We start from the raw sequence: 15,522 nt of genomic DNA on the forward strand, positions 1-15,522 counted from the left end.
TGCATCCCTTACCTTACATGGCAAAAGGGACTTAAGAAGGGCAATTAAATGAAGGACCTTGAGAGGGAATTATCCTGGATTATCTGGTTGGGCCCAATGTAATCACATGGGTATTTATAAGTGATAGAGCAAGGCAGGTGAGTAAGAGAAGGAAATGTGATGATGAGAGCAAAGGTCAAAATGTTGTGATTGCTGGCTTTGTAAACAGATGGAGGCCACAAACCAGGGGCCGTGGACAACCCTTAGAACCAGAAAAAGATAAGGAAACAGATTCTCCAGTCATCTAGAACCTCCAGAAGGAACACAGCTCTGCTAATACTTTGATATTATCCCTGTTGACTGATTTTCAGACTTCTGACCAGCAGGCATATAACTCATAATTGTATTGATTTAAGCTCCTAAATTAGTGGTTATTAGTTACAGCAGCAACAGGAAACTATATCAGGAACAAGAGCCCTTCCTTCATAGGACCAAATTTAGAAGCGTCACAGAAAATCTTGCCATACACTGAGACTAGAAATATCCAACCAAAAATGCTGTCACTTTGAAGTGTAAAACTCAGGTTTGTAGAGAAGATCAAACTTTGTCATGTGTCACATTTAAACACTCATTTCTACTTCACCAGACTGTGTACCGTTCTTAAAAGGAGGTACTTCTATTCCCTCAGAGCTCTTGGCAGAAGACTATGCATGTGGACAATGTAGAAATACCTTGTCAAATGAACATCTAAAATGTGTATGAAGAAGGGACAAGCATTGAGGAGAAGGGCTCTTTGGTACTACGGCTTGCTAGAATGGGAGAGTAGTTTGGGAGCAGTTCCCTTAAGGGACCAAACAAGGCAGAAAATTCTGGGATAAATAAATCTGGTATTCACATTATACAACAAAATAATTGTGTTTCAAAAAGGAAAGAAACAGTAACTCACATGGGGCATGGTTTTTTAGAGCCGTCAGAAGTGATCAGTTTTCTGGGTTCCTCTCCTGGAGGTGTGTGAAGTCCACAGAAGCCAGTGCTGCAGAAGGAAAAAAAGCCACAAGATTAGACTTGGCTCACAGCCCACAAAATTAACTCCTCAGAACTACCTTTATGTCCCCACTTTTGGGAGTTTGGAAAAAATCTCGGTCCTTCCACAAACCCAATGGAAGCCAGCAGAAGGGATTCAGGCCAGACCTTTCCTTAATCTCCATGGTAAACAGGACCCTAGGTGCTGCTACTTTCCCACAGCATCTTCTCCTCCACAGTAGCACAGGGACACGCCCAGGGAGCCCTACACTATCCCCCTGGACCCAAACACTAAGTGAGGTGCTTTGCTCCCAATCTTAGGAAGGGGCTTCAGAGACCAAAATGTGGCCTCCTTTCAGACATCATGAACATCAGCTAGACTCACAGACATTTGATAGACACATCAGGGTCAACAGATGAAAACAGTCTCTATCAGAACACAAATGCCTGAGTTCATGGTCACAGCCTCATCCTGATTTATGATTCCCAGAATCCTGCAGTCAAGCATACCCTAAGTCTCAATCATGACAATTTATAATTTTCTTTTTTTTTTTTTGAGACGGAGTTTCACTCTTGTTGCCCAGGCTGGAGTGCAATGGCGCAATCTCGGCTCGGTGCAATCTCGGCCCACCGCAACCTCCGCGTCCTGGGTTCAGGCAATTCTCCTGCCTCAGCCTCCTGAGTAGCTGGGATTACAGGCATGTGCCACCATGCCCAGCTGATTTTTTGTATTTTTAGTAGAGACGGGGTTTCACCATGTTGACCAGGATGGTCTCGATCTCTTGACCTCGTGATCCACCCGCCTCAGCCTCCCAAAGTACTGGGATTACAGGCGTGAGCCACCGCGCCCGGCTGACAATTTATAATTTTCTTCATTAAGCATGTGAGAGCCTCTTTCTGAGGCTATCTAGGGGGGTCCCACCCTAAGTCACCTCATTAGCACGAACTCAGATGTGATCAAAAGTGGTTTATTATGCATAACAAGAGACATTCTCATCACTCAAAATATTCCAAAGATTTTTAGGAGCTCTGTGCCAGAAACAAAGAACAAAGACCAAATTTATTTCTTCTTCATGTTGCTGTTCAGATGGGCTCTCTCTCTATTGCCCAGGCTGGAGTGCAGTGGTAGGATCACAGCTCATTGCACCTTTGACCTCCTGGGCACAAGTGATCCTAACTCAACCTCCTACCTCAACCTCCTGATAGCTGGGAACCACAGGTGCACACCACCACAACCATCTAATTTTCAAAAATATTTTGTAGAAATGGGGGGCTTACTGTGTTGCTCAGGATGGTCTTTAACTCCTGGGCTCAAGCAATCCTCTCACCTCAGCCTCCCTAAGTGCTGAGATTACAGGCATGAGCCACTATGCCCAGCCTGTATTTCTTATTATACCACAAATACTAATGCAAAATTCTGAAATAAAATACTAGGAAACAAAAATCCACAAGCACTTTCTTTTTAAAAGTCATGATTAACTTGGACTTGCCCAGTATCAAAAAGTTGATTTGATATTAGAATGTACATTGATATAATTCATGATGAAACCACCTCTGTAGAATCATAAACAATGAGAAAAATCTAACATGACTGACTCCATTTTGCTTCTGAACTTACAGGCTAAAATTCTGTTTTACATATTCTAGTATGGAGGCTGAGATAACTATGAGAAGGCTTTAGTTTATAGTTAAATTTGGAGGCAAGGAAAACTGACTCCCCTCCTTGCTTGGAGACTAGAGGCACATTCATAAAGCAAGGTTAAAATTATGGCAGAGGCTTGGATTTTGCTTAAAGTCTGGTCATAAACAATGACCTGCCAGTGCTTAGTTTCTTTTTTTGTAAACTGCTTACCTCTCCAGTCACAGTAACTGCGGGTCACAAAATTTATAATTTTCTCAAGTACTCCTATAGATAATAACACATTAATGAAACCTAAAGAAGTAGTCTTTGAGATATTTTTCCAGATTTAGCATTTTGGTAGGCCAAGAGATGTCACCTGTTCCTGAGAACTACCCCTACCAGCTGCTGGAAGTGACTCAGCTGTCTGAAGACACCATTAGAAGCTCCCGTGATTTCACTGCCAGCCAGTCAATTTCTCCAGTTCCCCAGCCCTCTGCCTGCCAAAGTACCCTTTAGAAACCCTAGCCTCCAAATTCTTGGTGAGATGGGCTTGAGAGATTTCTTCCAATTCTCCTTGCTTGGACAGCCCTGAAATAATGATAATAATAATAATAGTTATTATTATTATTATGTGAGACAGAGTCTCACTCTGTCACCCAGGCTGGAGTGCAGTGGCGCAATCTCAGCTCACTGCAACCTCTGCCTCCTGGGTTCAAGCGATTCTCCTGCCTCAGCCTCCCAAGTAGTTGGGACCACAGGTGTGTGTGCCACCACATCCAACTAATTTTTGTATTTTTAGTAGAAATGGGGTTTCACCATGTTGATCAGGATGGTCTCGATCTCTTGACCTCGTGATCCGCCCACCTTGGCCTCCCAAAGTGCAGAGATTACAAGTGTGAGCCATTGCACCTGGCCCCTGAGATTATTAAATTCTGTTTTGCTGCAATATCTGCTGTTCTCATTGGTTTTGGGGGAGCAACAGGCAGGAATAATCTATCAGGCTGTGATAATGATAATAATGGATCTGTGGAAAAGAATCATATTATCTCTGTAAGGGTCAAAAAACACTGGGAAAATTCACTATCCATTCCTGAAAAACACAAAAAATAGAAATTGATGGCTATTTTAACATGATAGAAACAAGGCAAGAATACTCACGACTTTCACTACTATCTACCATTATATGAAACAGTTTATCAACCAATGTAAAAAAACAATAGGCAGTAAGAACAGGAAAAGAAGATGTGAAACCCTCTATATATGCAGATATGATCACACGCCTGAGAAAAACCCATGAGACTCAATGAAAACAAAAACCTCCAACAAATAAGAGAAATTAAACTAGCAGGATATAAAGTTAGCATTAAAAGAAATGGCTTTTATATATAAAACAATAACTACACAGAAAATATAACAAAAGAAAAGTCATAAAAAAGGCAAAATACCAAGGCATAAGCCTAACAAGAATGCATAAAACATATAGGAGAAAAAATGTAAAATACTCCTGTAACACATAAAAATAGATTTTAACAAATGGTTAGAATAATGTTTCTCAACCCAGTTTCCATTTTCCCTACAGGAGCAATTTTAGATATTTATTTTCTAAATCATACCCCCAAGATGAAATTTTAATAGGAAAAATATACTAGATATCTATTTATGTGTTATATATGTATACCTGTGCTTTATAAATAAAAAGGATAAGTATAGAGCTTATTCTTCGTATTCAAAACAGATTAAGAATGACTAAGTAAGAATCCTAAGTAAAAGTTAAAATGGGCCAGGCACAGTGGCTCAGGCCTGTAATCCCAGCAGTTTGGGAAGCCGAGGCAGGTTGATCACCTGAGGTCAGGAGTTAGAGACCAGCCTGGCCAACATGGTGAAACTTCATCTCTACTAAAAATACAAAAATTAGCCTGGCGTGGTGGCACACGCCTATAATCCCAGCTACTTGGGAGGCTGAGACAGGAGAATCACTTGAACCCAGGAGGCAGAGGTTGCTGTGAGCTGACAGCACGCCACTGCACTCTAGCCTGGGCAACAGAACAAGACTCCATATCAAAAAAGAAGAATAATAAAAACCTTTTTTTAAAATTTAAAACAAAAGAGCTAATAGCATTTAACTTTATAACTATATTTGCTAAGTGACTTTTAATTTATTTACTCATAAATTATAATGCATCATATGACATGGAAGTCAGCAATTTATATAACATAAAAGCAATGCAATTTTTAAAATTCACTCAAAACCAGTTTTCCAGCAAAAAGTAAAACAATTAAAAAATCAATTTCTTAAAAATTTTTAGTGAACTTTTGCTAAACAGAATAAATTTTTAACTAATTAGTTGCTAGTTCTTTGTTTAGATATCCTCAATGTTTTGACTTTTCAGCACTTGACACAATTGATGGATTTAACAATGTTAAGCTTTACCCAAGTCCTGTGATGTTGGAAAACCACCACCATTCCAGATACCCTCCCAGCCTTTGTGCACTGGGAAAGGGTTGAATGCAAATAACCACCCTTCCTGATATGGCTCACATAATACTCAAGGATGACTCCCTTTTCTTTTTTAACCTATGACAAAGCCAGACAGAACCTTCAAATTCCCATGCTTTGTCTCATAAATGATTAGCTGAAAAATTAGACACCATTGACCAATCTGAGCAAAATGCTCACTAACTTCACTCTACCAACTTCAGTCCGGCTTATTCTCTTCTCCCAGGTCCTGAAACTCTGGCCTGTTCTTGATCCTCAGCCAGCATACTAATACAGAACAAACCTCTTACCAGGGATTCAAGCCTCTCACCAGATGACTACAGAAAAGAACATCTCTAGCTCAACTACCCCTCCGCTCATCCCACTCCCCTGAATCTAGTTCTTTCTTGCCTGTTTACTCTTCCCTATAAAAGAAAATTTCTTTTTGCCTGACCTTTGCTGTGCTTGCAGATCTTACGCTTTGAAGTGTTCTCCCAGTGACAACACCACTTCCCTTACTGCAATGTTCCTGTGAATAAAGTCATTCCTTACCTAAGTTTGGATTTGTTTTTTTATTTCACAGCTTGAATATCTTTTGTAGAATAATAAAACAAACTACTTTAATTTAACTGTAATTTAATTCTCTAAGCCATGGCATACACAAAAGCACTGAGGGTCAAATACGGACAACATCCAATGTGCACGCAGCTCGCCGCCTCTTGAAATATGACTTCAAGATTGAGCAAGTTCTCCAACTACAGCCACCCATTTGCCATAGTTTTGTAGCACTGATCCTTTTTTTTTTTTTTGGTAGCATTGATCTTGTATACAGGATACATGTATAATTTATGAGCTGTTAACAGCTATGTTGCTTGTGTGATACCATGAAAAACCAGTAAGAGAGAGAGTAAATAATGAGAAATAGTTTACGTGCCATGGCTAACACCTGTAATCCCAGCACTTTGGGAGGCTGAGGCAGGTGGATCATGAAGTCAGGAACTCAAGACCAGACTGCCAACAATGGTGAAACCATCTCTCTACTAAAAATACAAAAATTAGCCAGGGTGGTGGTGGGCGCTTGTAATCCCAGCTACTCGGGAGGCTAAGGCAGAGAACTGCTTGAACCCGGGAGGTAGAATGTGCAGTGAGCCGAGATCGTGCCACTGCATTCCAGCCTGGGCGACAGAGTGAGACTCTGTCTTAAAATAATAATAATTATTATAATGAGAAATAAGATTTTGTCTCTTATTTTATAGTATAGTTGAGCTTTGAAGCACCACAAGCCATTGTACTAAGATTTTGTCCTCCCTGCTAATCAATTTTCATCTCCTTGAAGACAATGTCATCTTCATTAAGAATACATGGGTTGGCTGGGCATGGTGGCTTATATCTGTAATCCCAGTGAGGCCGAGGCAGGTGGATCACTTGAGGTCAGGAGTTTGAGACCAGTCCTGCCAACATGGCTACTAAAAATACGAAAATTAGCCAGGTGTAGTTGTGGGCACCTATAATCCCACCTACTCAGGAGGCTGAGGCAGAGAACTGCTTGAACCCGGGAGGCAGAGATGCAGTGAGCCGAGATCACACCACTGCACTCCAGCCTGGGCGACAGAGTGAGACTCTGTCTCATAATAATATTGAGAAATAAGAATCTGTTGGGTATAGTTGAGCTTTGAAGCACCATTGTACTATCTAAGATTTTGCCCTCCCCCATAACCAATTTTCACCTCCTTGGAGGCAATATCATCTTTTTTTTTTTTTTTTTGAGACGGAGTTTCGCTCTTGTTACCCAGGCTGGAGTGCAATGGCACGATCTCGGCTCACCGCAACCTCCGCCTCCTGGGTTCAGGCAATTCTCCTACCTCAGCCTCCTGAGTAGCTGGGATTACAGGCACGCGCCACCATGCCCAGCTAATGTTTTTGTATTTTTAGTAGAGACGGGGTTTCACCATGTTGACCAGGATGGTCTCGATCTCTTGACCTCGTGATCCACCCGCCTCGGCCTCCCGAAGTGCTCGGATTACAGGCTTGAGCCACCGCGCCTGGCCGGCAATATCATCTTCATTAAGAATATATGGGTTGGCTGGGTGCGGTGGCTCATGCCTGTAACCCCAGGGAGGCTGAGGCAGGTGGATCACTTGAGGCCAGGAGTTTGAGACCAGACCAGTCAACATGGCTACTAAAAACACAAAAATTAAAATGTTGGATACTGTAAAAAATAATGAAATCATGTCCTCTGCAGCAACAGGGATATGGCTAGAGGCCATTATCCTAAGTGAATTAACACAGAAATGAAACCAAATACCATGTTCTCATTTATAAGTGGAAGCTAAGCATTGAATACACATGGACATAAAGATGAGAACATGGACACTGGCAACTACTACAGCAGAGAGAGGAGGAGGAGGGCAAGGGATGAAAACCCACCTACCGGGTTTCTGCTCACTACCTGGGTGACTGGATTATTCATATCCCAAACGTCAGCATCACACAATACACCCATGTAACAAACTTGTACATGTACCCCTTAAATCTAAAATTAAAAGTTGAAATTTTATTTTTAAATAGTTGGATACTGGCATATAAATGAAAAAAAAAAGATTAATGTAACATAATAGAATCTCTCATCTCTCGGGAAAGATGGATTATTCAGTAAATGTTACTGGAGAAAGGTAAAATTGGATCCCCATTTTATACGACATACCAAAATTAACTCCAAATATATAAGAGATCTAAACATTAAAAAATAAATTGGCCGGGCACAGTGGCTCACGCCTGTAATTCTAGTACTTTCGGAGGCCAAGGCAGGTGAATCATCTGAGGTCAGGAGTTCAAGACCAGCTTGACCAACATGGCAAAAGCCAGTCTCTACAAAATATACAAAAATTAGCTGGGTGTGGTGGCGGGTGCCTGTGGTCCCACCTACTTGGGAGGCTAAGGCAGGAGAATCATTTGAACCCAGGAGGTGAGGTTTACAGACAGCCAAGATCTTGCCACTGCACTACAGCCTGGGTGACAACAGCAAAACTCCAACTCAAAGAATAAAAAAAGAAATCATAAAAATGCTAGAAGGAAAAACAGACTGTCATTCTTAACTTCAGAGGGGAAAATTCTGTCTTATAATCATATGAATAAATGTTACTACATTTAAAAATTGCCTAAAGAATACAGACAGATGACAAAATGGGAGAAAATATCTGCAACTTAAAGCAAAAACAGAGACTCCTAAAATCCAAAGAGCTGTATTTTAAAAATCAAGAGAAAATAATCAAGAGAAAGATAGAGAGTCATTATTTTAAATGGACAACAGGCAATTCACAAAAAAGAAAAGTTAATGGCCATTAAACATTTAAAATATGTTCATCCTCATTGAAATAAGAGAAATTCAAAGTGAAACTAAATTGAGAAGACTTCTGATTCCAATACCATTAAGATCCTATTGGACTAACTTCCTTAAAGATACACCTATAGATCTGGACATAATATAAAAAGCAACTAACTGAAGGTGCTGGGCAATGAACTGAAGCAGTATTCCTACAAAAAAATGCACACTTGAATTGAGTCATGAGGAAACATCAAACACATATAAACTGAGAGACAATCTACAAAACAACTGGCCTGTAGATTTCAAGAAAGTCAGGATCACAAAGGATCAAAGAAAAGTCCAGGGATTGTTTCTGATTAAAACAGGCTAAAGAGATGTGATAACCAAATGAAATGGTTGATCCTAGATATGACTCTGGATTGGACGCCAGATAAGGGGCAAAAAAGGCTATAAGGACAAAATTAGAAAAATTGGTGAAATTCTTCTATGAACTCTGGATTAGACAATTATTATATCTCTGCTACATTTCTTCATTTTAATCAATGAACTACAGTTATAGTCCCTGTGCTCAGAAAATACAGTAATGTAATTATAGATAAAGGAAAATGATGTCTGAAAATTACTATCAAGTAGTTCAGAAGAAAAGTATATATGTAGAGAGAATTAGCGAACAAAAAAGCAAAATGTTAAAAACTGGTAAATATGTAAGGGCATATGAGAGTTTTTTCCTACTATTTTTACAAATTTTCTGTAAGTGTAATATGATATCAAAATAAAATTTTTTTAAAAATCACTGCTATGTGAGTACTGATTTTTAATTAAGAGACTACAGAGGTATAACCAAATGTAATCCATGAACCTTAAATATAGCAAAATATAAAAACCAAAAGAAATCTAAAACACATTCTCTATCTTAACAGTAGTAACAGTTGCTGTTTTCAAACAATTATATTTTAGAATAAAGAAGATAACTTACATTAATGTTTAGCAACCAATATTGTTAGCATAAAAGAGAGATACAAGTATAAAATCAAATAAGAAAATACTCTATTACTTGTCTGAACTGAAATATTATTATAAATTCATGATTCATGATTTATAGTTTAAAAACAAGTTATTAGCTTTGTTCCATGAAATGGCCTGCAATAAATGACAGCCCTATGGCAATGAGAAACTCTAATGCGCACGCAGTGGTCACTGTACACTATATACCACAAGAGGAATCAAAACTCCTTAGAGAAATGGCTCATTTCAGGCCTGGCATAGGAAATGTACAAGGTGATCTTGGGATCTGTTCTGCCAGAAAGCAAATACACTATCAACTCTACTAGAATCATGTCAGAAAGACATAGGAACTGCCCGGAAAGGACTACCAGTGGCTTAATAAAGTGCAGTTTGATATAAAAAAGAATAATGCTAGCAATAGTTTAAAACAAATGGTATTCAAATCAAACGCACTCACTTTTGGAACTCCTTAGAAGTTTGTAGGGCATCAACTCATTTATCTGAAAATTAGTACATAAAAATAAAGAATCAAATCAATTAATCTGCCTTTCCATATGAACTGGGTTTTTTTTTGTTTTGAGACCGAGTTTCACTCTTGTTGCCCAGGCTGGAGTGCAATGGTGGGATCTCAGCCGCAACCTCCACCTCCCAGGTTCAAGCAATTCTCCTGCCTCAGTCTCCTGAGTAGCTAGGATTACAGGCATGTACCACTAAGCTCGGCTAATTTTGTATTTTCAGTAGAGACAGAGTTTATCCATGTTGGTAAACCTGGTCTCAAACTCGCGACCTTAGGTGATCTGCCCACCTCACTTTCCCAAAGTGCTGGGATTACAGGTGTGAGCCACCAGGCCTGGCTATAAACTGTATTTTAAAATAATCAAATACCTGATGAAGAAAAGGTCTTATATATAGAAGAACTGTAACTAATAAATGCTGAAGGAACTGAGTGAATTTTTACAAATCACCATATGTAACCCTTAATGAAATAATGGGCAGGTCTGGTGCCTCATGCCTGTAATCCCAGCACTTTTGGAGGCTGAGGTGGGTGGATTTACATGAGATCAGGAATTGGAAATCAGCCTGGGCAACATGGTGAAACCCCATCTCTACTAAAAATACAAAAATTAGCTGGATGTGGTGGCACATGCCTGCAATCCCAGCTACTTGGGAAGCTGAGGCAGGAGAATCACTTGAACCAGGCGTTGGAGGCTGCAGTGAGCTGAGATCGCACTGCTGCATTCCAGCCTGGGTGACAGAGGGAAAAAAAATGAATGAATCTTGCTATCAATCATAAGTGGACGTTATAATCTTTAGGTCAGTGCTTCCCATCCTTTTTAAAATTTTTCATAGTCACATCCCTAGGAGCCTTTTTAGATACCTTTTCTCTAATAGCCACCACTCTCATGAAATTTGATTACCATAGATATACAATATATATATCTACTGTGGCTCTTTGGAGGACCACAGATCATCGTAATACCTATGAGTTTTTGGGCTCTTCCTTGTCACAAACAAGTTTGAGATATCCTCCACCCTCATTGAGAATGCATGCTAATTTAGGTGCAAAAAAGGAAAGGATTAAATGAACAACATTTAAACACATCAATATGACATCACTGAAAGTGGGACACCTGACTGTAAGGGACTCATGATGCAATGTAATAGGAAGTGCACAGTGCCAACTATGAATTACTTTTCCCTAAAAAGGTGATTTAGGAAAATCTGATCTGAATCTGATCAAGCCTCTAGATCTAGCTGCCTGTTTACAGAAATATGAAGCAATGGAAAACAATTATATGACAGTACAAGGAAGCAGTTAGCTAAAAGCAGAATACAGAATATTCTACAGGACAAATGATCTAGTTTTTCTACAAATCAGCAGCATCAATTAAAACAAACCAAAACAAAACACAGGAGGGAAACTGTCATGGATTAAAGAAGTTTAAGAGTTTTAGCCACCAAGTGCAATATGTGAACTCTATTTTGATCCAGATTTCAACAAACCTACTGTAAAAATATGTCTTTGAAAGAATTGGGAAAATCTGAATATAGGGGTATACCCATATTCAAAAATTTTTAATTTCATATTATGAACTAACCACCATGCTGTTATACCAACATAAGAAACAAACTTATTGTTAGTTTTGTTTGTTTTTGAGATGGAGTCTTGCTCTGTCGCCCAGGCTGGAGTGCAATGGCGTGATCTTGGCTCACTGCAACCTCCGCCTCCTGGGTTCAAGCAATTTTTCTGCCTCAGTCTCCCAAGTAGCTGGGATTACAGGCACCTGCCACCACACTCGGCTAAATTTTGTATTTTTAGTAGAGATGGGGTTTCATCATGTTGGCCAGGCTGTTCTAGAACTCCTGACCTTGTGATCCACCAGCCTTGGCTTCCCAAAGTGCTGAGATTACAGGCATGAGCCACGACGCCCGACCCTGTTATTTTTTTTTTAATGTTAGTATAACAGCATCGTAGTTATTTTAAAATATAATGTCCTTTTTGGTCATATATGTATAGGAGGATAAAATGCAATTTTGAAATACTACAGGAAAATAGGGGGAAGGATTGATACAAACGTATCTACAGATGCTTTTAATTACAAGTAGGTGTTGGACATGTTGGGATTTGTAGTATTCTCTATCCTGCTTGAAAACATCCACAATAGTTAAAATTTAAAAAGTCTTCAAATTTTCCTCCAGAAAAATAGTTATTTTTCATCAAAACTTTAGACCATTAGGTGGAAAGGAGAGGTGTAGCGTGGGTGGGGAGTGGAGCTTGACTGATTAACCCATCCCCGGAGCATCATTTACAGGGTGCCTAAGGACCAGTCACTAGAATGGCTGGTTCTTCGTTAGGAAGACGTTGCTGGAGGTAAAAAGTGTTTCGGAAAGGAAGAAATGTGAGGTTAGAAAGAAAATAGGAACTTCACACAAGACTTTCAGAAGTGCGATATTCTTTTCCTCTGGGTGCCTCTCTTAGAAAACGCAGAACAGAGAAAAGAAAAAATCATAGAGCATCAGCGCTCTCACAGCAGACAAAACAATTTAGAATCACACCAACCTCAAGAGAGGGATTAGTCTTCCTCACAGGGCTCTCGAGCTGGAATACGACATCTTTAACAGTGGTCTTTTCCTAAGACACCTCCAGGGGTAAAGCCTCACTATCAGGGCAACTTCAAAAGAGCCTTTCTCTGCCAAGGAACTGCAGCAGCTGTAGCCGCGCGATTCTCAGCCGTCCGTGTCACACGAGGAGTACTGAGGCCTGGGAGGGGCCAAGGGGTAGGAGCATTACCAGGCGGCAGGTGATCCCACCCCACGGCCACACAAGCGCACACACACACGTCCAGAGCGGAGGAACACTACTAGTAACACACGCCTCTCTAGGCTCCCTATCCCAAAGTGATAGTGCCGATTTTACCCGCGGATAGGGGCTCCAGGGTGCTCTGGAGGAACACTACTAGTAACACACGCCTCTCTAGGCTCCCTATCCCAAAGTGATGGTGCCGATTTTACCCGCGGATAGGGGCTCCAGGGTGCACACTCATAAATTCGGAAAGGAGGAACACAAGTAGCACCACGCCCCCATCGCTCCCGGAACCAAAGTGACGACCCCACCGCACTCGCAAGGCCAACTTCCACAAGTAATTAGCCTAGAGCACTGTCCCTTTCCTGTCAGCACTGAGCCCCAGCCAGGACACCGGTATTCTCAGCACCATACAGGAGCTTCCTTTTCGAAGCTGCAACCCAAAAGCGGCCAGCCGCTCCGGGTGAGGCCACCTACTCACCTGGCGGCTGCAAAGAAGCTCCGTGCGCCAAGACGTAACGGCGTTAAGTGTACAACGCGTAAGTGACGTGGGGGCCTTCGGGAAACGTAGTCTACAGCTGAAAACCGGCGGGGTCGTGTCTGCGCAGGCCCAGTGGCTGTCATAGAGTCCAGCATTCCAGAACCGAGCGATCCCTGAGGTTCCTTTGCTCTTACCCTGCTACGGTCTGAGCCTACCCTATTTCATTATACTCAAGTAACGCCCCAGAAATTCCAGAGAACCTCACATAAAGAGGTAGAGTCTTGCCGTGGTGGCTTCAGGAGAATGTCGTCGCCGGGATAGAAGAGCTGCAAAAGGCTGTCAGGTAAGGTCTGGATTTCTCTGTGACAGAGAGCTCTGGCCGTGACGAGTGGCTACGATACCGGGTTGCTGCCCAACGGTGTTCGGAAGTGTGATGCATTCTTCACGGCCGTTTGTGTGTCTGTGGGCGCGCGTGTCCGTGTCCGAGTGTCCTCTGTGGGAGCAGAGGGGACAGTGGCCATGCCCGTGTGATGTGCGTCAGATTGTGCTTGACACTGTGACAGAGGCTATATTAGTGGCGCATTTAGGATTGTGTGCGGAAGGGTCTTGGGAACGGTTTGATTATAGCTTTGAGGGTGATGTCTGTGATTAATCAGATTCAGCATGCGACTATCTTATAACCTGTGAGAATTTTATTTTTCTTTGCATGGTCATGAATTTAAGATAGATTCCTATGAAATTATATAAATTTACTGAATGATGCATTGAGAGTTCACCTGTGGCAGTGAATGTGGGGAAAGAAGTGTGTGAGCACAGTACTGTGAGGATGGGCACGATTGTATGCAGAGCTGTGTTACAGTGATATCTCCTGGCTTCAGTTTTCTCACCTGTAAAGTGAGGGTGTCAATCGTGTAATGCTTTGGAACAATGCTTTTTAATACAAATTTCTGCAAAACTGGATTCCATTTTTTTATATCTGTGCTCTCCACTACAGTAAGCACTAGCTACATATGGCTATTGAGAAATTGGAATGTGGCTGGTTTGACTGAGGAACTGAATTTTTTAAATTTTATTCAATTTTAATAAATCTAAATGTAAACAGCTATATATGGCTAGTGATCTTCCTATTGAACAGTACAATCTGGAGCATTAATTTGCCTTCAATATTTGAAGGGAGTAAAAACTTAATTCATCTAACAAATGTTTGAAAAATGAAATTCTTAAAATTTATTTTTTAAATTTGACATAATTGTAGATTCATATGAGGCTGTAAGAAATAATAGAGACATTGTGTGTTATTCTCAACTTAGTCTTCTCCAATGATAACATCTTGCAGGACTATCATATGACAATCAGGTTGTTGACATTGACCAAAACAGATCATTTCCATCACCACAAACATGTGTTGTGTTGCCCTTTTATAGACACATGCACTTTCTTCCCTCTTGTTTGAAGATATTCATGTTAACATTAATGATAATGTGGGCATACTTCATTTTATTGTGAGTCATTTCATGCAGATACTGTGTTTGTTTGTTTTAAAGAGATAGGGTCGGTCAGGCACGGTGGCTCACGCCTGTAATCTCCGAACTTTGGGAGGCCAAGGCGAGCTGATCATGAGGTCAGGAGTTCTAGACTAGCCTGACCAACATGATGAAACTCTGTGTGTACTAAAAATACAAAAATTAGCCGGGTATGATGGCACATGCCTATAATCCCAGGTACTCAGTAGGCTGAGGCAGGAGAATCACTTGAACCCAGGAGGCGAAGGTTGCAGTGAGCCAGGATAGTGCCATTGCATTCCAGCCTGGGTGACAGCGTGAAACTCTGTCTCAAAAAAAAAAAAGAGACAGGGTCTCCCTGTCACCCAGGCTGGAGTGCAGTGGTGCAGTTATAGTTCACTGTAGCCTCGAATTCCTGGGTTCAAGGGATCCTCTTACCTCAGCCTCCCAAGATACTGTTTTTTATAAATTGAAGGTTTATGGCAACCCTGCATTGGGCAAATCTATCAGCTCCATTTTTTTCAGCAGTATATACTGACTTCTTGTCTGTCACATTTTGGTAATTCTTGCAATATTTCTTTTTTTTTTTTTTTTTTTTTTTTTTATTTTAGGTTTTGGGGTACATGTGAAGAACATGCAAGATTGTTTCATAGGCACACACGTGGCAGTGTGATCTGCTGCCTTCTTCCCCATCACCCACATGTAGCAGTTCTCCCCATGCTATTTCTCCCCAACTCCCCTCCCCCTGCTGTCTCTCCCCTATTTCCCCCCATCAGACCCCACTGTGTAGTGCTCCCCTCCCTGTG

At 41.0% G+C, this 15,522-nt stretch overlaps 2 protein-coding genes across 10 annotated transcripts in view; one reads left to right on the forward strand and one right to left on the reverse strand.

Moving 5' to 3' along the window:
- The window catches only part of ZNF571 (zinc finger protein 571), a 30,036-nt gene extending 16,714 nt beyond the window's left edge, over positions 1–13,322 (reverse strand). The window contains exons 1-3 of one of the 5 annotated variants that reach the window (XM_037730682.1): positions 12,491–12,817; positions 9,887–9,929; positions 926–1,012 (exon numbers count right to left, since the gene is read on the reverse strand). In XM_037730682.1, the coding sequence (XP_037586610.1) occupies positions 926–934 (9 nt within the window). In that variant the 5' untranslated portion in view covers positions 935–1,012; positions 9,887–9,929; positions 12,491–12,817. Of the gene's footprint in view, positions 1–925; positions 1,013–9,886; positions 9,964–10,909; positions 11,595–12,490; positions 12,818–13,214 lie in introns of those variants that run through there. The other 4 variants (XM_017506463.2, XM_017506462.2, XM_037730683.1 and 1 more) reach the window with 4 other exon arrangements.
- An 8-nt stretch (positions 13,323–13,330) lies between these two features.
- ZNF540 (zinc finger protein 540) overlaps positions 13,331–15,522 on the forward strand; it is a 22,413-nt gene continuing 20,221 nt past the window's right edge. For 4 of the 5 annotated variants that reach the window (XM_017506444.2, XM_017506442.2, XM_017506448.2 and 1 more), the window contains exon 1: positions 13,331–13,557. The gene's annotated coding sequence lies outside the window, so the exon portion shown is untranslated. The remainder of the gene's footprint in view (positions 13,558–15,522) is intronic. The other variant, XM_017506446.2, reaches the window with a different exon arrangement.

This window comes from Cebus imitator, unplaced genomic scaffold, assembly GCF_001604975.1.
Source record: "Cebus imitator isolate Cc_AM_T3 unplaced genomic scaffold, Cebus_imitator-1.0 Scaffold356, whole genome shotgun sequence".
NCBI classification, from domain to species: Eukaryota; Metazoa; Chordata; class Mammalia; order Primates; family Cebidae; genus Cebus; species Cebus imitator.